Source organism: Corvus brachyrhynchos, unplaced genomic scaffold, assembly GCF_000691975.1.
Source record: "Corvus brachyrhynchos isolate BGI_N302 unplaced genomic scaffold, ASM69197v1 scaffold142, whole genome shotgun sequence".
Lineage (NCBI taxonomy): Eukaryota > Metazoa > Chordata > Aves > Passeriformes > Corvidae > Corvus > Corvus brachyrhynchos.
The window spans coordinates 2796321-2808946 of record NW_008237226.1 but is presented as its reverse complement, the minus strand read 5'-3'; the positions used below and the strand labels follow the sequence as shown (position 1 = coordinate 2808946).

General features: G+C 36.9%; 1 protein-coding gene across 10 annotated transcripts in view; it reads right to left on the bottom strand.

Moving 5' to 3' along the window:
* Nucleotides 1-611: 611 nt before the first annotated feature.
* LOC103612345 (metalloreductase STEAP2) overlaps nucleotides 612-12626 on the bottom strand; it is an 80840-nt gene continuing 68825 nt past the window's right edge. For 8 of the 10 annotated variants that reach the window (XM_017729253.1, XM_017729256.1, XM_017729255.1 and 5 more), the window contains 9 exons: nucleotides 12185-12378; nucleotides 12000-12091; nucleotides 10789-10933; nucleotides 8221-8294; nucleotides 7253-7305; nucleotides 4320-4427; nucleotides 3734-3811; nucleotides 2641-2764; nucleotides 612-1892 (listed from right to left, as the gene is read on the bottom strand). In XM_017729253.1, coding sequence (XP_017584742.1) covers nucleotides 1672-1892; nucleotides 2641-2764; nucleotides 3734-3811; nucleotides 4320-4427; nucleotides 7253-7305; nucleotides 8221-8294; nucleotides 10789-10933; nucleotides 12000-12091; nucleotides 12185-12378 — 1089 coding nt within the window. In that variant the 3' untranslated portion in view covers nucleotides 612-1671. Of the gene's footprint in view, nucleotides 1893-2640; nucleotides 2765-3733; nucleotides 3812-4319; nucleotides 4428-7252; nucleotides 7306-8220; nucleotides 8295-10788; nucleotides 10934-11999; nucleotides 12092-12184; nucleotides 12379-12626 lie in introns of those variants that run through there. The other 2 variants (XM_017729258.1, XM_017729259.1) reach the window with 2 other exon arrangements.

Below are 12626 nucleotides of genomic sequence, written 5' to 3'. Positions count from 1 at the left end.
TCTCCGGTTTAAAGCAGGAGTGCGGAGAGCTCCCTCAGCCCTGGTCGGAAACACCGATGCTCTAAAACACATCCCTCTGACAAGCCAGCTTGCTGCAGGCCAGCGGAATCTGACTACGGCATGCAGCTACGGCCCACGGCGGACAGCTTCAGTCAAGCCATGCTGGCTTATTCCAAACGCACCCCCATGCCCCTCTTTATGTGTGAGGTTAAGAACGGCGTTCACTAAGTCTGGAAAATGCAACATGTTGTTTTCTTCTATGAAAGAGCCTGCAGAAAGGAGGCTCAGGGGTGATGATGTCACTCTACAACTCCCTGCGGAGGTTGTAGGCAGGTGGGCGTGGGTCTCTTCTCTCCGCGCCAACCAGCGACAGGATGAGAGGACATGGCCTAAGTCTGTGCCAGGGCAGATTCAGATTGGACAACACGAGGAATTTCTTCACAGAAAGGGTAATGGGCTGCCCAGGGAGGTGGAGGGTAGAGGTGTTTAAGAGGGCACTGAATGCCATGTTCTAGTTCACAATGTGGTGTTCAATCATTGGTTGGGCTCAATCTCATAGGTCTTTCCCAACCTAATTCATTCTGCACTTCTGTAAAATGGAGTATAAAAAATTGACAGCCTATTCTTAGCTTTAGTAAAAACATGTTAGCTCCAAACACAGTAAAATTAGAGAAATGTCACAGTAAGAACCATTACCAATGATATAAGAAATGCATTATAAGAAACCATACCTTTCTTCCCAGTGACTACTTTTAACAAAATTTAAAGCAGCAAGGTATGATACACGTATTACAGAACAAAACTAAACCAAACTATAAGCCTTTGATGTATTCAGTCTTGTTCTGCTTTACAATCAATTTAATAGCTTTAAAGTAGAAAAATACCTGGTAATAAAGGACTTCTAATTTTTTTTTGAAGTAAAATATAAGTGTGCCTTCTTTTAATACAAAATCTAGAACACTAAATATTCCCAGAGATGTGTAGCTCTGTTGAGAAGCAGTCATTTTCTTCACCAAAATGTAACATAAACTCAACAACTCCATAAAAGGAGGGAATCACAAATTAAACATGAGAATTTGGAATCAGGATTTATACAACTAAGATGACTACAGTAGGCACCAGCAGGTGTCAAAAAACCCTTGAACATTACAAATCAGTCTTGCTTTTTGTGCTCCTACAAATCACTCCCTTGCAGCCATTTATATGCGTTTTCCTTTATATCCTTAAAACTAACAAAAACCCTACAATCCAATGCCTTCACAATAGCGGAACTGGTTCACCTTAGAAGCCCCAGACCCTGGAAAATTCTTCCATCAGAAACGCCCCTTGGTTCTTCTGATACCCATGGCAGATGTAGAGTCCTTGAACTTGCTCCTTTGTGCAAGTTGTATTCCCTCCATTCCTCTCACTTGGCAAAAAATACTCCAGGGACCATCAGTTGTTAAGCAGTGCTTTGAGTTGCTCACACTTTGGTCTTTACTCTGTTAAGCTTCATAGCCAACATAAATAAAAAAACTTGCCCTTTCCTCACTGTGCCCTACCCAAGTAACTTAACAAATGGAGGGAAGCAGGCAATGATGGAAGAGGGAACAATTAAATGGAAGGTCTGCACAACAAAGGCTTCATGTGCATAGTAAAAATACTAAAATGTGTTGGATGCATCCAGGAGTGCTAGCTTCTATTCATTTGTTCTTCTTTGGAAGTTTGTAAAAGTAGGAGTTTCTTTTTCCGATATTCTTCATTCACCCGCTCTGCCTGCTCATCTATGGATTTTCTTATACATGTTTTGAGTTCCTCAATTCCTTCTCCAGTATACGTAGATATAGGAATTACCTCTCTGAATTCAAGAGTATTTGCTGGAATCATTTCTTCCTCTACTAAGTGTAAGAAGTCTGAAAAATTGTATTGAAAGAGTTAGTACAATCCCCAAATACTGTATCACTACAAGGCCCATAAAATCCCATTAAATGTAAAAATTAACTTCAATAAATTACAGTTATAAAAATAAATGTGATTAATATGCACATTATCTGTTTAATTAATCTTTTAAAATATACCTAAATCTCAGAAGACAAGCACTAACACAGCAGTTATACCACTCTTAATGCTGCCATGAGAAGATTCTATACACTTCCAAAGAGTACAAAGAAATCCCAAATTGCAGATTATGGGAGAATATGGTCTTAAGCTTTTCTGGTTTCTACACCAGGAAAGAGAAAGCAACTCACTCGCCCCAATGTAACTGCAAAATTGAAGTAAACCTACATAGACCTGTCCAGAATTTTCATGTGCTCAGGCCAGAGTCACATGACAAATACTATATATGTCAGTGTCTGTAAGGGGACCTTCTATGCAGGTAACTCTTATTCCAGACACCTAGACTGGAAACTGACTCTCCCATATCATAGTTGAGAAAGATCATCTGGGATATCTCCATTTTATTACAATCCTTTCCCAACAGTGAAGCCATTCCAAATGCATATAAACAGAGCTCTAAATGCAGGAAGTGATTTTAAACATATGTTCAAATAATAAATTTAATAGCTGACTTCAGTTTCAAACAACTCCCTGCCAATGCAGTTTTCCCGATGAAATCTTACTACTACTTCTGACAAAAGTTATTGTTGTAATTTCATTTACCCTGAGGATTCTCTAGTTGTGTCATAAGTTCATCCAAGTTGTCCTTTGCACAAGGCAAATCCATTTTATTAATGGCAAGAAGTGCAGGCTTTGTTACAAGTTCCTCTTTGTACAGCTCCAGTTCCTTAAAAGAAAAGTAAATTTCCCTTAGTAAGTATTTGTAGTTTAACAAGTGCTACTTCAATTTTATATCTCCTCTCTCATTTGTTTAATTGCCTAAATAGCCTTTCTTGCCTAAGCAGCTGTGAGTTCGACTCAGGTGCTCAAGGCTGATATATTAAAGCAGTCTGACAGAAGAAAATAATGTTCAGTGATTCAGTCGTTTTTTGCTCAGACAGATTTCAGGTAAAAAGGCTAGCTCATTCTGAAATGCCTCTTACAAAAAGAATGACAGTTTTGGTTTTTGTTTATTCTGATATCCATGAGCGCAAAATCAATTTCAGAAACACTTCAGACCTATGAAACATGTAAGAAAATCATTCAGAGAGTGTTAAAATTCTTTAACATTTTAGTAACAGAAAATCACAACCATGAATAAACTAAAATAAACACCAATACCTGAAATTTAGAAGATTCATCAACTTAAATCATACAGTTAAGAGCTAAATTTGAAATGACATTATTTTTATGTATTATTTTAATCAGAAGCATAGTTAAGAGATGGAAACAGTGAATATCTGCAAAGCTGGGGCCCAATGTCTTTCCTCTGTTAGGATATGCAATAAGGGCATCAAGGCAGGGATTTAACTGTAACCATGTACTTCTTAAAATGCTACTGGGTTGGGGAACTGAAAATGATGTATCTTTTTACCTTTACTTGACTGTAAGAAATATCCCACATGCTGCATAGATTAATCAATTATGAATCAATTATAAACTAATTATGATTATTACCCAACATAAACTAGGATGGTTATTAACTTGGGCAGGTAAAAATAAAGACATCATCATTTTGGAGAACCTCTTTGTTAACTGGCCTTATCTTATAAATTCGGAAGACACACTAACATTTGAATGCTTCTTGATCAAAACTGAGCCATTTTCTTGACTCAACACATAACTACAACTGTCAAATAGGAAGATGAGAACTTACCTTTGTTAGAAGCAGTATCGTTTCAAAGGCTGTTCTGAACTGAGTCTTGATAGACAGCTGAAACCCAGAAATATCAACCTGAAAAGGTACACAAAAACAAGCTTTGTGGTGTAAAATTATGTTACAGTATCAAGGTACTCTCCATCAATTATTTTGCCCTGGAATGTCCATAGCCATGTGTTCATTCCTGGGCAAATAACAGAGGGCAAACTATACACCCAAGAAACATCAGATGCTGGAGGCCCAAACTGGTTAGTTCTGATACAGTGTTTCTCAAAGGTCTGGTTTTTAAACTTCTTATGGGGATCTTACAGAAAAAAAAAATTACTTCATGCTTTTGTTATGCTTGAAACACTTCACTGTTCTAAATTAATTGGAAACTTTCAATGATAAATTCTATTTAAGGATTTAATTTATCATTAGTCATTTGAGTGTTCCATTCTGTAAACAGAATTACAGCTGTATTTATCATAAATCATGCAAATTACAAATGATTTTCTAAATTCCCACTACAATGCAATTAAAATGCATTTTCTTTATTTCACTGCCTTTGATTTCAATAAGCTGTAAATTTTATTTAACTTACAACTAAGAGAAGCTGTTTGGTTCTTTCTACATGTTTGAGAAATTTGTGGCCCATCCCTTTGTTTGCATGTGCACCTTCAATCAGTCCTGGGAGATCAGCTACTGAAATCTAGGAAAACAAAAGTTTCAAACAAAATACTTCCAGTAAGCAAACCCAAGTACTTTAAACTATCAACAGGGATTATCATTTTACATAAACAAAAGAACCCAGACAAAATAATTTGCATTGGCTGTTTCAATATATATACAATCTATCATTAGAAGCAGATTAAACAAAATGCTGCTATTATACAAACCTGGTGCTCCTCATGTTCTCCCTGTCTATTTTTTATTGCTGTCTGCAAAGTACAAAATAGAGGCTCATAATACCTCTGCAGAGATCCTACAAAATTTAGCTATTACCTGAGAATAAAACAGACTCTGAAAAGCAAGTAGCTTAGGCTACCACATCTGTACAGAACTCAAACTGTCACTAGAAAAGAAAATAAAGGCTGTTCCTTGTGGCTATGGAGTATCATTACTCCAAATACAAACCCTCTTAACATTGCTCCCCTGAGTGTGAGAAGATACAAGAATTTGACTTCTGCTCTTCAGCTCAAATGAGACTTTGATTAGTCAATCAGCTTCCAGCCAGAGCCCAGCAAAGACTGCCAAAACGGACAGGGACCTTGTCATTTTCTCTGCTGATTGAGAGGGCTGTTGGACAGCTCAGGCAGACCGAAAACGAGCAGAATAATAATAAAACCCCCAAAATAGCTACTCAGTAACTCACAGAAAGCTAAGACAGAGAGTGAAGTAAAGAAGAGCAAAGGTAGGGTCTTCAAATCTCTCTAATGCCCATTTAGACAGCAACTGGATTAAACTGGACGCCGCCTGAAGCCAGCATACCATAAAACTGCCAGTGTGCTACCTATTGCAGAAGGGGCTCAGATACTCTGGTAGAAAATCTAAGTGCTTCTGCTACTTTTCATGAACTGGTACTGATACCACTCATACACAGATCCTCTACCTTTGTGTCTTTTCCAATTAGTAATGACAGACAGTACCAGGTAACTTGCATGTATTTTCTTTTTCATAATGTACTAAGATAAAATAAGCATATACATGCTACATATCTCTCTCTTTAAAAATATCAATGTTCCGTAGGAAAAACTGAATCCTTGTCTCTTGAGTGATACAGGAAAGACACCTCAGTAATTGCTATTAACTACATTGCTGATGTTGTTTCGGTTTCAGCAGTTGCAATACAGAGAGTACTTCCTCTTACTCTCAGAAGTTCCCTGTGATCACAATCACTAGTCCCCTTGACTTTAGAAAAGAGGTATTTTGTCCACATATATACCCAACACTGTGGTATAAAACCCATGAACTGTAGAAATGGCCAATGATAAGGATCACTGGCTATGCCAAGAAAAAGACTTCAGAAAAGAAAGCCAGGAGTGCAAGTAGATCTCTTGCTGGAGAAAGATACATCAGTAAGAGCAAGAGATCCTCATTCATGGAAGACAGTTTTTTGAAAGGGCTATGAAAAATCCTGTTTACTTGCAGCATAGCTTTCTAGGATAAGCTACTCTAAACTAGCAGATAAAATGAATACAAAAACAATTTTCCCTTAGACATATTGCATTTCTACAGGGAACCAGACAAACTAGACTTACTTCCCTTAATACACAGTTTTGTTGAAGTTTGTTAAATGAAGATTTCAAGCATCAGCTACTGAATTTCCCTAGCATTATTGCTTCTGAAAGCAAAACCAGTAGGTTTTTGTCTTTTCATATCTGAGGGTTATGTTTTTCTGGTTAACTCATCTGAAACTCTTTTATGCACTTGCCTTTTATCTTGAAAGTGATGAGTCCAGTGCTGCATATATCATACACTTCAAAAACAAAGTAAAAGCACATCAAAGAAGATTCAAGCTTGAGGAATGAAAATGTTTGCTGCAACTTTAAGTGAAGTTGGGGTCCAAAACCTATTAGTAAGTGTCTCATTTAGCACTGGTTTCACCCTCAGTGGATATTGTAGAACAGATTCCAGGCACCACACAATTATCTGCCAACTTTTATCTGAAGAAGCTGGGTGGAACAGAGTTCACAAAAATTAAAGTGGTAGGGCCATAGCTCCACCAGTCTTCCAGAACTACAGCCTACCACAGAAGGAACTGGACCCACGTGCCTTACCTCTCAGGTAGTGCACTATCCTGGGTGTTCAGGTCATCACTATCACATCATACTATTTTACTTTTTAATTAAAAAACCCAACCCACCAAACAAAAAAAACCCTAGACCACAAAAACCAAACCCACAAACACAAAAAAACAAAAGAAAGAGCAGCCAACCCTGAAAGAAGTTATGGTAACAGGGTTATAATCAGAAAATTCCCTGCTGTTCACTAACGTAGATCTTCCGCTATTGGACAAATCTGCTATTATTTGCAATCCTTTCTGAAAATTATTCACTCGGTCCAGAGCTCTCTGTATGGGCAACTTGCAGAACATTTGCTTCTTCTAAATAAAGATAACAGGCGGGTCTCTGAAACAGTGATTTTTTTCCAAGTCCTAAACTTTTAAGAGTATACTAGGACACAGCAATCTCAATTCCATAAACAATTTCATACCTCTAAGATTATAAGGCAGGATTAGAACCACAGAAAGGAGGTAAGAGAAAATGAGAAGTCATTTAATAAAGTGACTTGAAATAAGCTCTACATCATATTACTGTACTTGGCTATGAAACTCTCTTATTATTATTTCATAAAATAGTACTTTTCCCAGAACTCCTGTTAAGTCCATGCAATTGCATTTGACATGTACGCATTATAGACACACATATGAAAATACCTGCAAGTTTTCTTTCTCTTTCTGAAATTCTGTTAAGCAACATAAATAGTCACTCTACATACCTTTAACAAAAAACCAGAGTGAACTTTCATACCAACCTGCTTATAATCTGCATACATGATCTTTCCTAGTTCAGGCTGTATTGTTGTGACTGTGGCAAGGGGACAGGAAGAAAACAAAACTAGTTTTAACATTTAAAAAAATGTTAATGTTATAAAACATTTAAATATTGTAGGACTTTCTTAGTGTATTTAAATTAAACAAATGTGCAGTAGCAAAAAGATAAAATAAGGAAAAGGAACAAAGAGAAAGCAAAGTAAGATAGATGAAAAAAAATCCAGTGCTTCACCACGTCTTCTCTCTTTCTGCAGTTCTGCTCCAGTCCTCCCAAAAAGGGAACAGTGAAGGTAGAGAAGTCCCAGACACAAAAATTATTACTTAGACTATGGATTAGCTTCCCAACAGGGAAAAATAATGAAAGGTAAAGTGGGATAGGACTCTTCAATCTGAGAAAAGGCTGTAGAGAATTGGGAATGGTGCAAAAAGGTCAGTAGGAATTATCAGTACTTGCACTCTTTAATTAAAGAAGATTAGATGACTAATCCTAACTTACTGATAGAAAAATAACAAAAAATTTCTGTCCACTTTTCAGTGGATAGATTAAAAACCCCAAATCTTCTCTGTTACAAGTAGTAGCAAATTCCAAAGCATACAAGATGTTTATGCAAAGGAACTTGACAGTACATATTCAGTAGACCAAGGATATTACACACCTCAGAGACTCTCAGTTGCAATAAAATGGGCTGAGATAAAAATAAATGTTAAATAGACCCTGCATTAACAGGTTGAAGCACTATGGGGGTGTACACATGAAAAACTGAGGTGGGTAAAGGAACTGGATACTGAAGCAGCAAGTATCTCCTTGAAGTATTTCTTATAATTAAAAAATCAGGCAACATTCCTATACCCTATTCTTTATTATAAACCTTTATTATAAGAAAGTCAGTGAAACGCCTTCTTGCTCTCAGGAAATATTACTGCTCTAAAAATAAGAGTATAAACTTACAAGCATAATTTGCAATCTCGGGTTTGGCATGAGAAATCTTGCTTAACAAGGATGACTTTCCCGCATTTGGAAACCTAGAAGGAAAGTCAGGATTTATACACTGACATATCTGATTCCTGTATATTTATTTCCAAACATATTCTTCAAACTCAATGCTATCAACTCATTCTTGTACTCATCTACTCAGACGATTTTTTTTTTACAAAATGAACAAACCCCAGATCATTATGATTTATTTTTTGACATCAAATCTGAGTAATTTTTCTAAATCCAACAATACTTCCTAAGGATGCAGGCAGGAGAGTTATGTAAATACATGTGTAATAGATTTAAGAGAAATCTTTCAAAGTCATGCAGATAGAAACACAGCATTACCATCCAGGTATACTTGAATTCAGTCTTCATGTGCTATAGCTGATTTTGGAAATTATGCATGCATTTTAAAAAGCTGTCATGCTAATATATCTTACCAGTTGGATTTACAGTCTCTTAGCATACACATCACGGTTTATGAAAGTCTACAATTCAAGTACCAGTGGTACCTAAGCTAGAGTTTAACTAACACAGCAGAGCAAATGTAAACTCAGAGAGAGTGAGACTGTGAGACACACACATGCACAGTTTATAGGTGGTTTTAGGGCAGCAAAGTTGTATGAGGGATCCTGAAATTATTACTAACCTGTTTTGTTACCAAGTAGACCTAAGAGAACACCAAGGAAGCCCTAGGAGTTCTCTGTGCACAACTGACTGTTACAACATTTTCCCTTTACAAGGGATAGCTATACCTGCATACTACAAAAGTGTTCCTTAAGGGATACACCAGCTTTTACAAAAGCTTCTTCACAGAATACATCTACCCACTGAAATGAAAACCTAAGTTAAGACTGAAACTGTAACACACACTTGTTTTAAAGATTAACCTGAGCTGTAAAAGTCACAATAGCCTTGATCCATGTAAAACCTGAAGTCAATCCTGACATGCAAGGATAGACTACTGTCCTTACTCTTGGCACATACTCCATCCAGAAAGTCCACACAAGATTTGTGTTCCTGTCAAAGTCACAAATATTCATCACAGCATGATCAAAGAAAACTGTCTACAGGCAACTCAACACAGCCACAAAACACAAAGGAGGTGTCCCACAGAAAACCAAATACTTTCCACTTGAATACAGCCAGAACCATGGCCTGTTAACAAGGCTAGTACTGCATTATGGGCCTTTATGAAGGGGCTGTACACAAATCTTTCTTAAAAAACAAAAAGCAACCTAATGACTCTTGTTATAATAGGGAAACTATTGATTGTAGTTTTAATACACTCTGATGTTGAAAGATGCCTTAAAGACATTCCAGAAGGTTACTCTGGTCATATCCTCAAGTGAGCTCTTTGTTTCCACTGAGGTACAATATGTTCTTTGAAGTTTAAATTGCAACCTAGACTAACACATCACAACCTGTACCCAAATCTGATGAGCCTTTCTCAAGTCTACATGTTTTTTTTTTACCTGATCTAATACCAAACCACTCACAAAAATGATAAAAATAGCAAACACAAAGAGATCAAAGTACAACCACAAAATATCAGAGGCTGATTCATACTCTCAATAAGAAAATATATGCTTCTCTAATTGACTGATAATGATTTTTGTATCCATTGTGAAGGCAAACTCTCAGCTAACATACAAGATTAAAGAAGCATCAGCATCATAAAACTCCTGTATTTTCACACTGACAAAAACAAGAAAAAAATTCTGTCATGTAATTACTGAAGAGCAATTGAAAATTATGTAACTTTAGAGAAATTTTATATTAACAAAATTATTTCTAGTAACAAAAATAAAAATATAGCTAGAAAACCATGCTGTCTTCAAGTTTCCATTCTTTACTGGTATATACCAACTAGACTATTTCCACCTCAAACTCATCATCATTTCATGTTTCCTATGTTTTTTATTAATAAGGACCACAGGCCTGATTTATGTTAGCAGATGCTGAATAGAACAATAATTGTACTACACTAGAAGTGTAGCTTCTTGAAAGCTTTCTCCAAATAAACATATATTTATCTGCATTGTTATAAAGCAGCAACACTGATATGCAAGTCCAACTGTTCTAGTTTGTAATTACTTCTTTCCAATGTTCCAAGTCGGATTTTTGGGAAAGTAGGAAACACAGCCTCTGGAATTCTCTTTGGAATTGCTACTGAAAGGATCCACTTGTGCCAGTGCCATGAAGTTAAACATACAATATGCGGTGTTCCTGGCTCTGTTTTGCACCTCCTATTTATTTCACAAATATTGTGCTAATGATATTGTAGCAATCACTGCAACTGCTAAATACAGTCATATTACTAATTATATATTGTCCTGATTCATGAAGCCCTTCACTCACCAAAACATAATGAGTACTATAAAAATGTTAAAATTAATTTACTAGCTTTATACTCAATCTGATTTTCTAAAACTGCAAATAACTTATGTGATCCAGACTCTCAAATTTCTTTGAAATTGAATTTGAAATGTACTACTTTGTGTTCCAATATCAGTTTTCAAACTTAACAGTACTTACCCAACTAAGCCAACATCTGCTATAAGTTTCAAATCAAGATGAACAGTTCGCCTCTGACCTTTGCAAGGCAGAAAGTTTGTAGCCAAAGAGCCTCCAAGTCCTCCACGAGCTGCTAAGAATCTTTCTCCTGCTGCATTAAGCTCTCCTGAAAATGAATTCATTAGTGAACAAACACAATCCCCTGCAGTAGTTCCGTTGTGATTTTCCATTTAAATGTCTCCAGTTATGAGACAATTTTCTGTGGGCTTCCTTGCAAGAACTGTGCCCTCAAGATCATGGTGGTTTTCCTTGTTTTGGAAACAAATGAAAGCCATCACACCCCAGTATTGTTCTCTGTCATACAGTCACCTCATGAAAAGTGCAAGGCAGGCAAAGTATGGCCCAGATGGAGCTTCTGAAGCCTCCAATATTTGAATTCAAGAATGCAAGGAAAAATATGCATTGATAGAGATGTGGCTCTCTTCAGATGTTCCATATTTTTCCATAAGATGTAGGCTGTGATATCTCCCTTAGGGTCAGAATAAATAAAACAACAAAAAAAGCACAACATTTGGGTGTCGTTACCCACTGCTATGCCTACATCATAAACAAATCTTGCAATACATCCAATTTAGTTGAACATCCAAACTAGGGCTGAATTTAGTTTTAATAACTAGTTTGTGAATTTAGTTTTAATTCTGAACAATCTGAAAAGAAAAATTCTTGAGAAACTGCAAAGGAACTGTTGAGAGCTATTCCAAAAGCACTGTATTGAAAGAGATCTTCCTAGTGAGTAAAAAACAGATATGCATTTTAAGTAACCTAAAATGTTGACATTCAGCAAGGATCTTTGTCTTCTAAGCATTTTCATAATTCATTAAAGATATAGGGACAGTGGGGTTTATGAAGATGTAATTTATGTGAGGTCATGAATGATTCTTTGGAGGATCAGTATGGTTTCCGTCCTTTTAACACTTGTTTCCAATGGCAAAGGACTTGTATGTAGTATATAAGCCAATACTAAGCCAACTACTGCTAATTTCTGGAAGGGGTCCCTGCTTTTCCAACAATTTTTACAGTGTATTTGTCAACTCTTTGCCTAAACAAAGAAAAACAGACACATATTTTAGAAAACGTGCAGCCTTAAAACATCCTGGTATTAAAAATGCACTAGATGTTGTCAATAAATGTGACAAACATTAGATACCTTAAAACAAAGCGAACGTTCTTACCAATCTGCTTGCCATCATCATCAAGAACTGAAATTCCCAAAGGCACATGAACTTCACAATCTTTTCCTTTTTCACCTTTTAGAGCTTTAACACTGGGAGAAATTAAACCTGTCTTAGTAACTTAAGCTGACATTTTTCTTTCTGGAAAAGTTGTAAATAGCAACTTGCATTAAACAGACTCTTACCTGCTGTTGGCTCCTGTTCCAGCTACAAATCGCTTCTGGGGATATTTCTCCCTAATGCTCTTTAAGGTAGTCCTTTCTCGGGCGACGAACCAGACATCACCACCTCTTCCTCCTTCCCCTCCAAGGTTAGGATAACCCATTCCACCAGTTCCTCCTCTCACATAGACCCGCAAATCGTCTATGAAGTTGCTGTACTAATAAAACAACAGTTTCAACATCAGTTAATTATGTTGTTCATATTTCGCTTCATAGAAACGTGTGTAAAACCGCTTAGATAGATCTTTGATGGCAATAGAGGAAACTTCAGAAAGCAGAGCGTAAGCCTCCAATATAGTTTTTAATCAACGTTTGGCATGACTTCCTCGGCAGCGGCACCTCACGGTGCGCAGGGCAGCGGGCCGGGCCGGGCCGGGCGAACCCCTGCGCCGGAGACCCGCGAGTG